This window comes from Cryptotermes secundus, unplaced genomic scaffold (assembly GCF_002891405.2).
Source record: "Cryptotermes secundus unplaced genomic scaffold, Csec_1.0 scaffold343, whole genome shotgun sequence".
Taxonomy (NCBI): domain Eukaryota; kingdom Metazoa; phylum Arthropoda; class Insecta; order Blattodea; family Kalotermitidae; genus Cryptotermes; species Cryptotermes secundus.
Window position 1 is genome coordinate 1,227,479 of NW_019729214.1, and position 15,863 is coordinate 1,243,341.

The window sequence follows — 15,863 nt, forward strand, 5'->3', positions numbered from 1 at the left end:
CTGCAGTTTTCCCTAACAGAAAGCAAAATTTCACGCACACTCTTTGTTCCTTCTGGTCGGCCATCTCACTAATCGCCAAAGGGTTGAAACAGGAACGCACACAACAGAGCACCACAGACAAACCACTTAACTCAGACTGACGCCAGCTCACTAACAGTCGCGGGAGACCCCCAGCTAACACCATCTAGCAGCACAACTCGTAACTACAAAGCATGCGCGCGCAATAGGTCGGTTCCGGTTATTTTTGGGTCCCCCTTCGTACAGGTAAAAATGGGGGGCACATGGTAGTGTAGTTGGTTGAGGCACTATGCTACAAGCCAGAAGGCCATGGGTTCAAGTCCCAATGAGGTGGATTATTTCAATTTACCTAATCCTTCCAGCCACACTATGGCCCTGGGGTCAACTCAGCCTCTAACAGAAATGAGTAGCAGGAATCTTTATGGGGGGGGGGGGATAAAGGGCAGCTGGTGCATAAGGCTGACAACCTTACCGCCATCTGTGAGCCGATGGTTTAGTGAAAATGTGGTAGCTCTGATGTCTCACAACCCTAAGGGCCTTCACAGCCTCTTACAGGGATAGCTTTACCTTTTTCCCTTACAGGTAAAAATGGTCATCTCATTGTGCAAGAAATAATGAACTTTTATTTGAGCTTCATGTAAAGTGGGATTCTGATGGATTAATACAAAACTGACTTAAAATGACGAATGATATTTCATGTAGAACCACAATACCAAATGTTACCAATAGCCATCGAGTAATTTTGGAAATGAAATTTACAGACAAACAGAACATCCCCATTATGTGAACACTGTATAAAGAACAAGTAGAAACTGTTATATCCGTGTTCTTTATGCCTAGTCTGTGGCGGTTACTAACGGCTTCTCACATGGAAGCCTGGGTTTAGTCCTCAGTCAGTTCACGTGATAATGTATGGTGGACAAAGTGGCACTGGGACAGATTTTCTCCAAGTACTTTGGTTCCTCCTGCCAAATGTAAGTCCATTGAACGCTCCATTTCTGTACCATCTGGGCCTGGTACAATGAGCAAAGGCCTCAGTACCAAGGCACTCAGTCTCACCCCACCTTAAGCATAAAAAAAATCATCAGTGTTGGAAGAAATGCTAGGGCACACAGTCATCCAGAATCATCACGTTATTAATTAATACAATGAACTTGGCACTTCAGCCAGAATCTGACCAAGGAAATTAAGCCTCAAAATAACATGTAAACAGCCAAACTACAAATTTTATCAGCCTGCTTTATATACTGAACTTTTTCAAAGAATATATTTCTCTTTGCACTTTAACTACAAATTGTATATATTAAGACTTCCATGTTTTCAAGGAACATATTTTATTTTATCAGGAAACAAAAGCTTAACAACACACTGACACCAACAAATACCAGTCCTCTGCACTCTGATCAAGTTTGAAAAATTCTGACATCTTTGCTGAGGACTGAACATAAATATCTCACTTTATGCATCTGATTTTAAGAAATAAATACATACTCAAAATCTTTCTCATATGGCATGCACAGGTGTACAGTCCAGCCAAGAAGCTGCAGCAGGCAAAGTGATCTCAATGTAGGACTTCTAGTTAAAAGGAGAGGGAGTGCTGCATTTACTGAGGTGCAAATACCCAAACACAATCCTGTATTCTTAATGATTTCGAGCTTTCACAGCAGTTCAGTAGCAATAATTTTAGGTGATTATGCAATGTGAATGTGGGCTATGTGGCAAATGTTTGAAAGAAACTTGCTGCCTCCATCTTCAGAGCAGGTTATTAAGCCAACTGAGGAAATATGATCCTTGGCATTGGGAATGGAGGACTGAGACCGGGGCCATGAGTGAGCCAATGGGAGAAAATAGGGGTAGGACCCATTTTGTCAGTCGGTATAAAAGGAATAAGCATAGCAGCAAGAAAGGTGGATGTGATGGTTTTTATTGACTGAATGTGCTAGTGTTGTACCACCACAGAGCACTCTGAATTACAGCAAGATATCTCTTTGGTACTCCTTACTGTGTTCTTCTATCATTCAGCTTGTGTCACTGAAAGATTAGGTCACACAACAGAAGAATACTTCATGATTCATCTGTTACTTAATTGTTAAACTGAATATTCATAGTCATTTGTAATATAAATGTAACCAGGCATGGCTATTACCCTGCCTTCGTGCCTCAAAATACCTGGATGTAAGAAAGCTGTAAGATTTGAGAATGGCCATCTCAACATACAGACGTGGAACAAGTTCACGAATAGATGCTATCTTATAGAACCAATTGCGGCACGTCTCTTTAGCTGATTCAGGCACCATGTCTGGGGTGAAACTCTCAGGTAGTGATGTTGGGGTCTTGCTTCCTGGGCTATAAACATGACTGGTTAATATGACACAATTCAACACACACTTCGATCTTCATTAACTAAAACATCCACTATCATCAACCTTCCAAGTATTAAACTCAACTGGCCTGTTACAGATGTTACAATACAGAATCCTTTCATCATTTTTTAGGTCTTTCCAAGACCTTCTTCCTCTGGTTTCATATTTTATGCTGTTTTTGGAGTACAATATAATACTGTGCTTAATAAATTAAGTCCTACAATATTATATCTCAGCATCCTGTTGCACTCTACACGATAAATGATACACACTCTGTCCTAAGTGCAAACAATATATATTATATGCCTTTGATCTTGTTCTCTTCTACACTACATGTTTCGGCCTCTATCGGCCATCATCAGGTGTATACTCTTAACGTTGCTGCCACACTGAAACCCAGTCTATATAATCTACATACCAGACACATATCAACGAGGTAGATGTTGATAATACGAAGAAAATAACAATGTGTTTTTTAAATGTTAAATTTTAGACTGGGTTTCAGTGTGGCAGCAACGTTAAGAGTATACACCTGATGATGGCCGATAGAGGCCGAAACATGTAGTGTAGAAGAGAACAAGATCAAAGACATATAATATATATTGTTTGCACTTAGGACGGAGTGTGTATCATTTATTAAATTAAGTCCTATAACTGCTAAGCAAACATATATATATGTACAGTATATATACAGGCCTATAAATACTTACATATAGTACTCAGCCTTTGTACGAAGGCGGTCATAAACCAGCTTCCCAAAGATATCAAGGATATCAGTGATGAGGACAAATTTACTTGGATAGAACTGAATCACAGAAGTATCTACAAGAAGTTTCGAACACTGAATAGCTATCTTCAATGCTTTGACTCGCTGGTCATGATTCCACGCTTGAACCAATTCCTGGTTAAGCTGTTCAATGCGATGCATGTATTCTTGCTGAGTCAGATCCATCATTTGACGGACAGACCCTTCTTCAAAGTCATCTAACTGTTCCAGTCGATTCTTTACTTTATCCACAACAGAGCTTTGTGCTTTCACCACAACTAGAACAGTTACACGAGCAATCAATATTACTGAATACCATAAAACCAATTTATTTTTGTCATGTTTAAATATGCAATGATATTCAGGCTTACGAAGCCTGTTAAAAAGGACCACAAGGTCATAGAAAGTAATGAATGCAATATACAACTCAATATTTCATTACACTTCATAGGCCTAATTTTGAAGAAAATTTAAAATTAAAAAGGATCTACAACAGAAACTATACTGAGTGGTCACGCACAGTAGATCATTGAAAGTCACAGTGCTAGGGACAGTTTTATGGCTCACCCCTCATACTCATACATACATTACATACTGAGTGGTCTGTGAACAAGGAACTGAATGCTGCAAGTTGCATGACAGTACTCTGACTATATATGTCTTGTAGATAGGCAACCCTTGTCATAGTTACCTGTGCAAACATAAATGCATAATTACTTTGTATCTTAGTTCCTTCAATGGCAGCAAGTGAAATGATTACTTAACTACAATTTATCAATTGCAGATGTTATGCAGAATCAATTAAACTGTGTGGTTGACATTATAAGGTGAATGGAGAAATGTAAAAATATATCCATAACCTCTATTTGCCTCATGTGACAGGAAAATAATGAAAAACCTGAGTAAGAATAATGGCCCAATCCAGAATTTGAACAGATCAACTCCTGAATAAACCAAATGTGTTACAACTGAGAGAAACCTGTGAAAACTCCAACCACACATAAGATGCAACAAATTATTTGAAACAACTTATATTCAATGTAAGTTGTATACCTTTCTCCCCTCCTGACAGAAAACTTGTGACAATTGATAATTTTTCTGAAGTGGTGAACTTGTTCAATATGGCAGACTTTCTGGTAGCCCATGGCTCAATAACATCATCCAGTAAAGCGTCTTTGCTCTTTCTTTGGTCAGTTGGTACTGGCTCCCACTGTTAGCAGCAAACAGATACACAGTACACCACACCTATAATATTATCTCTGAGGGTATATCATCATCAAATAGTGTTATACATCATTATATTATCATCAGAATATTATCAGATTCTATTTTCAGCATATGATGGGGATAAAACCGGAGGTCTCACTCGCTCTTCAATGATGTTATCTACTCGAGATATGAGTTTTTCTCAAAGATGTTTCAGAAAAGTTTAATTTGCTTTCATTACACTTACAATAGTTCTGAAATTTCAGGTACTAACCATGTCAGCAGCCATCTTGGAAAGAGGGTCCATTTCCTGGCGTGCAAAATGGGTTAGGGGATCTGTGCCTTCAAGAGCAGCTGCCAGTGACTCCAGTGTTGGTGTTGGTGTAGAGGATCCCGTACTACTGGTAGTACTTCCTCCAAGGGTCCGTCTGGTAACACGACTCTCTATTACCTACACCACAGGTGAGTTATACTTTGAGTACCAGTATGCACAGCAATATATTACAGTTTTCCAACGAAACCTGAATGTTTTCATGGTAATCAGCTCTGACTCTTCAAAATAAATAAATATAATATATTGCAAAATGTTCAAAAAGGTGACATTTTCCTGTAAAATCCCTCATTATCTTGTTCAAATTCTAAATCAATGATTCTCAGGTGAAACTGTTTTACTGAAACCAAAATTAGTCCACTTTCCTTCACATCTGTACCATGAAGTTGGCAAGAAATATACATTAATAATGACACAATTCATGATCAATGTAATTTCCACTAGCATAGATTTCCATTGCATTACACCCGTTATAAAAACAAAATAAAAACAAGGTTACCGTAACCACTAAAGGCTTCAGGGGATGGTCTGACACTTCTTCCCACGACAACTGTCTCTTCTGCCGATTCGCAGGGTAGTCATATATCTGGCATGACCTAATAAAAATTTTAGAGCAAATCAGAACACAAAATCGGCCCAATTCAGCTGTAATTGGCCAGCTCACATACTACTACTATGCATATCTTTCATTTACCATTCACAGAGTGACAGGGGTTTTGAAGTCGACATGTTGGGGCTCCGAAAACTTATATTTTACACTTGACAAAATTATGGCATCCAAATTACACAGTGCTATAACACTTCTTGTAAAATATTCATTCAGAAGACGTTACGGATATCCAAAAGCTATCATACACATCATACATATCTCAGAGTCATAATAAGCCCACAAGTCCAAACGTGATATGTAAACAATACACTCCCAACCAGCTGATTTGACTTTTTCTTTTGTATTGTTATTCCATATGCGATGTCGCGGCATCTCTTTTCAATGTGGATTACTACATAGGTTGTGGATACGTCTTGTAGTACTTATCCGCAGGAGAAGATGTCACTACCTACGTCATTCATTGCCTAGGCCATTTTCGTGTATTCATTTATTTAAAAAATATCTTTCCATGAGAGAAGACAAATAAATGAAGCAGTTAATTACAATTCAAAAAATAATTTCCGTTAAAAAATTGGAACCAGTAAATGTTTCGCCACGGACGGCTCAAAAATTGAGACCAAAACCGTACGTAGATAGATAGATAATGTGACGGTAAAAAGGTAGGGTACGTAAAATCGTCCATGTGCTTAACTAATTAAGGACATGTTAAGGACTTCGCCATGAAGACGTATGGGGGAGTGGAGATGGTATTAGCTGGAAATTCAGGACATCTAAAATAGTTCCCACATTCACAGCGGAAGCACTAGCAAATGGTGAAACATTATAAATAATCGAAAAAATAGACTCGGAGTAAAATTTCGTGATTTTCTCGGACTCGGAAAGCGTTCTAAAAGGAGTCAGTAACACTTCTACAAAGAACAACACATCGCACATTACTCAGATGTTTAAAGACAAAACAGAAACACTGGAATCGTAAGAGGGGGGGGGGGATCTAATTTTACTGGATCCCGGGACACTGCTGAGTTGGCGTAAATGAGAGGGCTGACTCGGAGGCAAAGAAATCAATGAAATTAGGTAGAGATATTAAGCTTCTTCTTCTATGGCGCAACAGCCCGATGTCGGGCCTTGGCCTCCCTTATCAAGCCTCTCCATTCCTCTGTATCCTGCGCCGCTCTCTTCCTGTTCCTTACACCCATTCACTTCTTCGCATCTCCTGCCACATCATCAATCCATCTAGTTCTTGGTTTCTCAGCATGTCTCCTGCCGCCTGTTGTACTGTATAATATTTTCTTTGGGATACGCTCCTTATCCATTCTCTGTACATGCCCAGCCCATTGCAATCTTTTAGCTTTATCGTCACTGAGATCTCTGGCGCCTTGTATAATTTGTATAACTCTTTATTATATCTTATTCTCCATATCCCATTCTCTTTTATTGGTCCATAAATTCGTCTTAGGATTTTCCTCTCGAATGAATTGATGACTGATTCCTCTTTCTTGTTTAGCGTCCAACCCTCACATCCATAATAAAGCACCGGTCTTATCGTTGTTTTATATATTTTTGTTTTAATCGCTCGGTGTATCTCCTTTGATGTAAAAACTGATAGTAACGAGAAATATGCATTATTCACTAGTTTTATTCTTCTTGTTATTTCATGATGTTCCTCTCCATCTTTGTGGAATTTCGATCCTAAATATATGAAGTCTTCAGCTATTTCTATCCCGTCCCCTTCCGTGTTAATTTCTCCAGTTTGCCTTGGATTCCTTCTGGAGTGTATCAGCATTTTAGTTTTATTTACAGTCACCTCTAAGCCAGTTGTTTTTGCTATGGTTTTTATTTCTTTATATGTCTCCTTCATTGCTGTTTGGGATCCCGATACTATAATAATATCATCCGCATACGCCATTATTTGCATTTGTTTATACGCTACTGTGTTCCTTGTGTCTACATTACATTTCCTCACTATATATTCCAATACCAAATTAAATAGTGATGGTGCCAAGCTATCGCCATGTTTTAATCCTTGATTTGTCTTAAAGCATTCTTAACTGGTTCTGGATTTTAACTTGATTGATTGTTTCTGTCATTGTTAAGTTAATTATTAGAGATATTCAGTACTACTACTTAATATTGATCTATACATCCAATCCCCCATACGCCTTCATGGCGTAGTGCTTAATTCGCTGAACACAGGGACAACTTTACCTATTACTAGTGGCAGCTCTTAAAGACCAGTGGAAAAAGAAAGGCAAAGAGAAGCTTCAGTTTCTGTCAAAACACCAAAGGGTACAGAGGATAATACTACTTTAAAAGGTACTACAGCTATGGCTCGTCCCCGTGGTTCCGCGAAATGAAGTTGAACCGTCGTGCCTACGTGTCATTAAACCGTATGAGAGAAGGCAACTCCCGTCTTAAAGCAAGCTTAAGTAGATATGACATTATGTCCATGGCTGAATGCGAATGTAGTGCCGGGCTGCAAACGGAGGGGCATATCTTCTGGGATTGTAAACTGTACGAGGGTCAAAGGACAACAATGATGGACTTTTTTCTGAGAACAGAAAAAAAGAATACCCAAATCAGTTACGGAGTTCTTAAGGCTAGAGGAAAAAAAATCTTTGCAAGGCGTCTCTTGCTTCACAAACAAAATTCCTAAATTTATTTTTAGAAAAGACGTAAACGTACAAAATTGGCAAAGTGGCATTGGGGCAGATTTTCTCAAGTACTTCTGTTTACCCCGCCAATCTTCATTCCACCAATTGCTCCACAGTCGCTATCGTCTATCATCTGGATACAATAGGCCAGTAGTGGTAGCAGTACCAAGTGGGCTCAGTCTCACCCAACTAAGAATAATAAAAATACAAAAATGTACAAAATATTAATAGTATGCTCTTACAGTAATGTTAAGAGACATGTTCACTGGGCGACCGCTATGGTAGAATAAGATGTTTATAAGACTGTGTTACAGAGGGGAGGATGGGAATTGCTTAGGCCTTTATTGTATATACATTTATTTTTTCAAAATAGAAACAAAACTTTATGGACTTCCAGTGTCCGATCTGACTAATGTACTCTTGCTAATATGTAACATTCTTCGTTCACGTAAGGGCGTTACTGTCGTAGAATGACCCCTACTTCGAATAGTAGAAACTGTAGGTAGCATCTCATTATTTCTTCACGTTTGCATTAGAAACGCGCCATTTTATTGAACGTAACAAATACTGCAAGTTTCTCACATACCATTACCGAGCTGTAACGCTAACATTCCCATTTTTATAAATGGTTCGTACAAGTCAGTTTCTATTCAATTCACAAACCAGACAAATAGAGACTAGACATTGGTTAAAATTAACACTAAAATAATATACAACAAGAAAAAAAAACGTACATATCATAAACTCGCATACGCGACAATGGGATAAACCTGCTTTAACAATTATATGACCTAGATCCACAATTTGATATTTAAAAATGATTTTAAAATGATCTTTCAAAATGTTATAAGCTGTGAGTAGCTTCGTGTTTATTACTGCTGTAGACCACTCATAGGCTTTGTCAAATTTCTTCTATTGTTTGCTGCATTGGCTCGCCGTGTTAGTATCGTAATATTACCATTTTCCTAGAGAATAGATCCCTCACCTTTCATGTTGTCAGGAGCCAATGGTTAATGTGTGTTATTTATATTATGCGGTTCATCGCGCCGCTTGGTTCATACTACAGTAAGCTATTTCGTTTGAGGTTATTTTATTCTTAACTTTAATGAATGTCTAGTCTAGATTTGTCTAGCTGGTGAATTGAATAGAAACTAACTTGTACGAACCGTTTATAAAAATGGGAATATTAGTGTTAAAGTTCGGTAATGGTATGTGAGAAACTTGCAGTATCTGAAGATGACCCGTTTGATGTCGAAACATGTAGTGTGTGCTATATAAATAAATAATAAAGTATTGTTACGTTGACGGTAAAATATATATATATGTTCATTGTAATTCCCAACAGGATGCAAAAACACTTGTTGACAATCTTCTTGACTTCGGGGATTTTGGTCAAGGCCACACATCATCATTATCATTATCATCATCACCACCACCACCACCGTTATCATCATCATCATCATCATTGCCAAAACAACCCTTTTGGAGTCATAGCCTTCCCTAGAAGATACTGCCAGAGTTGCCTGTCCTCTGCTGTATGTCGTGAATTATACCGTCCGGTTTCACTTCTTTGGATTCAGAACAATAATTTTATACAGAGCAAGGTCATCAGCCTTGCGTCCAAACCCCCAACCAGGAAGACCAGGTTTCTGTGTTTCTGTCCGCCAGTGACAGGGTGGCCCAATTCGTCGGCTTTTGCGACTCGCAGAGCTACAGCGGAAACATTCTAACCAGCATGCACATGAGTTGATGCTCACATATCTTACTTACTTACTCATGGAGCTGAGCCCTTCTTGAGGAGCCGCCAATTCTGCAGCTACTCAAGAATTTCCCAGCATTTTATGGAACCCGAAGGTTCATCACCGTGTTCACAAGACACCTCCACTGGTCCCTATCCTGAGCCAAATCTATCCAATCCATACCATTCCATCCTATCGCTCTAAGATCCATTTTGATATTGTCCACCCACCTACGTCTTGGTCTTCCCTGTGGTCTCTTTCCTTCTGGCTTTCCCACCAATATCCTATACGCATTCCTCGTCTCCCCCATTCGTGCTACATGACCTGCCCACCTCATCCTCCTTGACTTGATCATTCTAATTATATTTGAAGAAGAGTACAAGTTATGAAGCTCCTCATTGTGCAGTTTTCTCCAACCTCCTGTGACTTCATCTCTCTTTGGTCCAAGTACACGTATTCTCTTCAACACCCTGTTCTCAAACATCCTCAGTCTATGTTCCTACCTTAATGTCAGAGATCAAGTTTCACACCCATACAGAACCACAGGCAAAATTATAAGGATGCTCACATATAAGAATTCTAAAAATATGTTCGTGATTGTTTCGTGGTGATAATGATGACGAGGATGATTCAGTTCAATTCTTTATTTTATTTATAATAATAATAATAATAATAATAATAATAATAATAATAATAATAATTTCCTTCTTTTACAGGGCAAACTTATTAGTGACAGCATAAAGATGAACGATAAAAGAAAACTGCGTTTAACATATAATTCTGTAACCATTTTGCTGCTAGGAGCCACGGTAGTTTAGTCGGTACANGAAGCCATAACTCCACACCCCAACATCTTCGTGGCATAGTGCTTAATGAATTAAGCATGGGTAGGTACGTGCTTTAGTTTTTAACATACTCCACTGTCTATTTTTCTTCCCTTGGCACTACAGTCCCAGTGGGCCTAGGCCTACCTCCATGAACTTCTCTGTTCACTTCGGTTTTTCTAGATCTTAGACATTCGGTGGGACTCCTTGGGCGGGTGATCAGCTCGTCGTAAGGCCTCTACCTGTACACAAACACAGAAGAACGCACACACACAAACTAGACATCCATACCCTGAGTGGGATTCGAACCCACGATCCCGATTTCCAAACGAGCGAAGAAAGAGACCCTGGTACCCATTGGACAGGAGGGTGGGTGGGCCCAGAACCTGTCTGAATGACATCAAGAGGAACAAATTTTTGACCCTACCGGGACTCGAGCTCCGACCCCTCGGCCGTCCAGCCCCTAGCCAGTCGCTATACTAACTGCCATACCATATTTCGAATTTTAATGAAGCAGTATATCAGAATTTCTGACGACATTGCTTCTCTAAACAAGGAAATACAAATATAAAGCTCCGACTGAGCTTTCAGTAAGCCTAATAGGGGAAATATACTTGTATTTCTGTTTCTTGACCGGGATAGTACAGGCGATATAGCGATGGGCTCCGGCCTGGAAGGCCGGGGTTCGATTTCCAGCAGGAGCAGGATATTTTTTCTCTATTCCACAGCGTCCAGGCCGGCTCTGAGGCCTAACCAACCGCCTATGCAATGAGTACCTTCGGCTGTTTCCTCGGGGGTAAAGTGACCGCGGCGTGAAGCTGGCTGCTCACCTCCATCTAGTACCGAGGTCAAGAATGCTGGAGCTATACCTCCACTCCCCAGTAAGTCTTCATGACGTGTTGTTGAATTAATTAAGCACATGGTTAACTTCATCTTAGTAATAACTTTTCTTAATAATAATCAGAAACTTTTCGGATATTAATTTTATAATTCGTGCAACAGGGCACGGCCTCAGAGTTCTCACACTTAGAGGTCTAAAGGCCACCGTGGCAACACGTGTAGTAGAAACAGAAGTATTTAGTCCAGTCTAAGTTGAAGATGGTATCATAACACACTCTGCTGGATTATGACGCCATGCAGTTTTGTAGGTGCTGAGGAGTTGTTATTTGTGCGCCTTTAAGTGAAGGATATCTATAGAAGATCTGAGGTCTTCATGGCAGTTAAAAAGTAGACTCTGGATTTCTGGGGTATGGTTCTGTGTAGTTTTCTAGTCAGTTACCAACGTCTTCGAGGGACAAGCTGTTTCCATCTTCAGGGAAGAAGGTTATTTGTGCTTCAGTTTATGTCAGTCGTAGTATTATTAATTTCTTCGATAAAGAAATGTCACCTACGAATGCCTCAATTGTCACACACCGATAAAACATTTACTAATAACAACCGTAACAGTTGATTGTAACAGAGAGCTAACCTTAATTCTATTATTTAATATTCAGTCTTTTTCTGTAGCTTTTGCTAATGTTCGGCAGTTGCATGGTTGTTCTTCACCGTCACGTTACATTAATTTACTCCTCACAACATGTTTCTGCCTTAACCTTAACTAACCTTAACTAACCTTAATTCTATTATTTAATATTCAGTCTTTTTCTGTAGCTTTTGCTAATGTTCGGCAGTTGCATGGTTGTTCTTCACCGTCACGTTACATTAATTTACTCCTCACAACATGCTTCTGCCTTGCACGGCCACCATTAGGTATATTAATTATATGACGTAAGTTCTTTCACTGTATTTTGATTATGTTGAGAGAAGCTTAATTCATTTTTAAATGGATGCTTGATTTAATTAAAAAGGCTGGAGTTACTAGTTAAAATACAAATACTGGTTTCTGGAGGTAGAAAATTTTTTGGATCTCGTATATATTTGGTCTCGAAGTACAAATGCGTTGTCTTATACATACATACATAGGCTTATATGCATATCTACAAGCAGACAAACCGCATTCCAAAATCCAATAATCTTCCAAAATACAGATAATGAGCCAAAAACAAAACAAACTCCGTGGTTTTAGTCCACAAGCGAACTGTACCGACCGAGCGACCGCCGCTTGCCGGCGAAGTTAGTGCAATCTTTAGCGGATAGAGGGTGTCGCGTGATCAGCGCAACGAATCCCAATGGCCTTTAATTTCGAGTTTCTTTATCGGAGATTATGAACCAAACAGATACAAAGTATAAAATTGTTTGAATTATTGTCCATGTTTTCCATTGAACTTTCTAGCTACGAAATTGTGTTCTCCGAAATTGCAGGGCGTATTACATATGAGACGGGGTGGGCCCCAGAGAGAGCCCGTACTTGGTGCAGAACAGAAGAATCTCCACCCTTGAGGGGAATCGAACCTCAGTTCCCTGATCGTCCAGCCCGTAGCCTAGACACTATACTGGCTCACAAAGAAGACCGCAGTATCATTGCGTACTGTAAATAAACTCATCAATTTATAATCGACATCAAGTTCATTCTGGTCAGAGAATGTAATTACGACTCCATATTGTTATCTACATTTTATCCATTAGGCCTTTGGTCACGTAAATCACTAACAGTGAAAACCTCGTTCTGGTACGCATGCGTGACGCTAGCGGTCTTGTCATTTGAAGTTACAATCAGCAAGCTTTCTATTTAGACATTTCTAAGAATTTCTTCTCTGTCGGCAAGTTGATGAGAGATTTGTTAATCATGTGTTGTATAGGTTCACTGCACTCGACACTGTCAATCAATGTCACAGCATGTGGTAAAGGAAGATAAGATGGCGAACAGCTAATGAAGAGGGAAAACAGATTACTGCATTAAGATGACATTATCTTAATCCCGACATGCAACTCATTACGTGCAGTTTTACACGTATTTGCTATGCAGGAAGGAAGCCGTTCAGAATAGGATTCACTGCCGGGCTCTTGTGAAACTCCTGACTCTCTAAAAGGTTGGGGAATCCTTGACCAGCCGAGCAAATAACATTTTCTCAGAAAGGATTTTGCTCTATGGAATTAGCGCAGGAAGTCAAAGTGCTCGAGTCCTTCCACAGCAAATTGTGACTTCTGAGAGCCCATTAAGATTACAGTATAAGAGAATCATATGGTCTTCTCCCATTCGCGTGGTAGCTTAGTTGGTTGAGGGGCTATGCTACAAGCCAGAATGTCGCGGGTTCAAGTCCCGATGAGGTCATTGGATTGTTTTCAGTTGACCTACTCATTCCAACCGCACTATGGCCCTGGGGTAGACTTAGGCTCTAACAGAAATGAGTACCAGGAATTAATTAAATAATTTTCCTGGGGAGTAAAGCGCGGCCGACGCGTAAGGCTGACAACCTTACCGCCATCTTTGAGCCGATTGTCTAGATCAGTGATGGGCAAACTTTTTTAGGAGGGGGCCAAAGAAAAAAAAACTTTAGGCGGGCCAATATAATTTACTAAAAACAATAATGGTAGATTTTACAAAATTCTTGTAATACTAAGCCCTATTAATGATTGAAAGAGTATGAAGGAGAATGTGATGAATGAAACTGTGACTGCATTTCCAAATTTTTCTCATAATCTGGTTCGAACTGGGATGCACTGATTCTCAGAAGTGAAGTTAAATGCTCATCTGTCAGTCTGTTTCTGATACAACTCTTTCGAAGTTTCATTGTAGAAAACACCTGTTCACATATATAGGATGAAGCAAACATAGCAGTGACTTTCTGGGGATGAGATATCAGATTTGGGAAACTGGATTTCGACAAGGACTTGTAGAACTCTAATTTTGGGACACTGAGAAACAACTGCTTGAGTTGAGTGTTACATTGCAACTCAATTAATTCAAGTTGCAAGTCCGGTTTCACCGTTTCACAGTCTACATTAAAAGGCATACTGAAAACATCCAAGTCTTTTTCAATGGCACTGAAGTCTTGAAATCTTCGGTCAAATTCACCACGGAGTCTTCTCAGCCTATCCTCTTAGCTCCTAAGCTTGTCCTTCATCACTGGGGCTATTGAAATTAACCTCGGGAAGTGAGACAAGTCATTCTTAGCTAGCTGATCTGCAAACAGAACAAGTTGTAGTTTAAAACTTCTGATATGGCCCCAGATATCATCAATAAATTGATTTTTTCCTTGCATCTTGACATTCAACTTGTTCAGGTGACAGAGAAGATCTGTGAATTATTTATTTTCCTTAATTCTTCTTCTTTTCATTCGTCAGATTAGGAATCATTTCGCGGGCCGGATAGAACCTATCAGGGGGCCGCGTCTGGCCCGCGGGCCGTAGTTTGCCCACCACTGGTCTAGATAATGTGGGACCCTCAACGTCACACAAACCTATGGGCCTTCACGGCCTCTTACAGGGATAGCTTTACTTTTTTTTCTTATAACTTGGGAGTTCGTTACCTAGGCGACCTTACGACGATGTAAATACTGCGAATATCTGATTTGTTACGTTATACAGGGTCATTCAAAAAGAATGAACCGATTTTATTACGCAATATTTTATTAAAGGAAAGTAATACAAAACTCCAGCCAAGTCACAAGTATTCTACTCACAATCAACTTTTATTTCCTTTCTTACAAGTGTTCAGTGTGGCCACCACCTGCAGCACGGGCAACATCAATGCGATAAGAGAATTCCTCCCAGGCGCGTATCAGCATATCGCGATGCACTGAGTTAATCGCTGTTGTTATTCGATGTTTAAGGTCATCGAGGTTAGTGGGTAGCGGTGGAACATAAATGTGATTTTCAAAATTCAAAATTAAAAAATCAAATTGACGTATGGAAATTAACAAAGATTTTATACATATCTGACAAATATCAGCAAGGGGATTCTGATATATCGGGACTTATTAACAACGGAGAAATGAACAATTAAGATAGCTGGTGTTTTTAAATTTTAAACTATGTGCAGTGTAACAGCTACGTAAGAGTATTCGCCTGATGATGGCCATTTACGGCCGAAACATGTAGTGTAGAAGAAAAGAAGACAAAGAACTACAATAAATTGTTGCACTTAGGACGGAGTTTGTGTCATACATTGCGTAGAGTGTAACAGGATGTTTAAATATAATATTGTACTACAAGGAAGTGCATTGGGTCCACTACTGTTCCTCGCGTACGTACACAGAGAGTTAGAGTAGGAAGGCAATTACCGGAGGAAGTCAGAGTAACGTCAGGAGTACCGCAAGGAAGTGCACTGGGTCCACTACTGTTCCTCGCGTATGTACACAGAGAGTTAGAGTAGGAGGGCAATTACCGGAGGAAGTCAGAGTAACGTCAGGAGTACCGCAAGGAAGTGCACTGGGTCCACTGCTGTTCCTCGCGTACGTAAATGATATTTGGAGA

At 39.6% G+C, this 15,863-nt stretch overlaps 1 protein-coding gene across 3 annotated transcripts in view; it reads right to left on the reverse strand.

The window, feature by feature from the left end:
• LOC111865416 (VPS35 endosomal protein sorting factor-like) overlaps window positions 1–5,645 on the reverse strand; it is a 32,742-nt gene extending 27,097 nt beyond the window's left edge. For 2 of the 3 annotated variants that reach the window (XM_023853428.2, XM_023853427.2), the window contains exons 1-6: window positions 5,379–5,645; window positions 5,184–5,280; window positions 4,628–4,804; window positions 4,201–4,357; window positions 3,092–3,425; window positions 2,188–2,364 (exon numbers count right to left, since the gene is read on the reverse strand). In XM_023853428.2, coding sequence (XP_023709196.1) covers window positions 2,188–2,364; window positions 3,092–3,425; window positions 4,201–4,357; window positions 4,628–4,804; window positions 5,184–5,280; window positions 5,379–5,413 — 977 coding nt within the window. In that variant the 5' untranslated portion in view covers window positions 5,414–5,645. The remainder of the gene's footprint in view (window positions 1–2,187; window positions 2,365–3,091; window positions 3,426–4,200; window positions 4,358–4,627; window positions 4,805–5,183; window positions 5,281–5,378) is intronic. The other variant, XM_023853429.2, reaches the window with a different exon arrangement.
• Window positions 5,646–15,863: the final 10,218 nt, after the last annotated feature.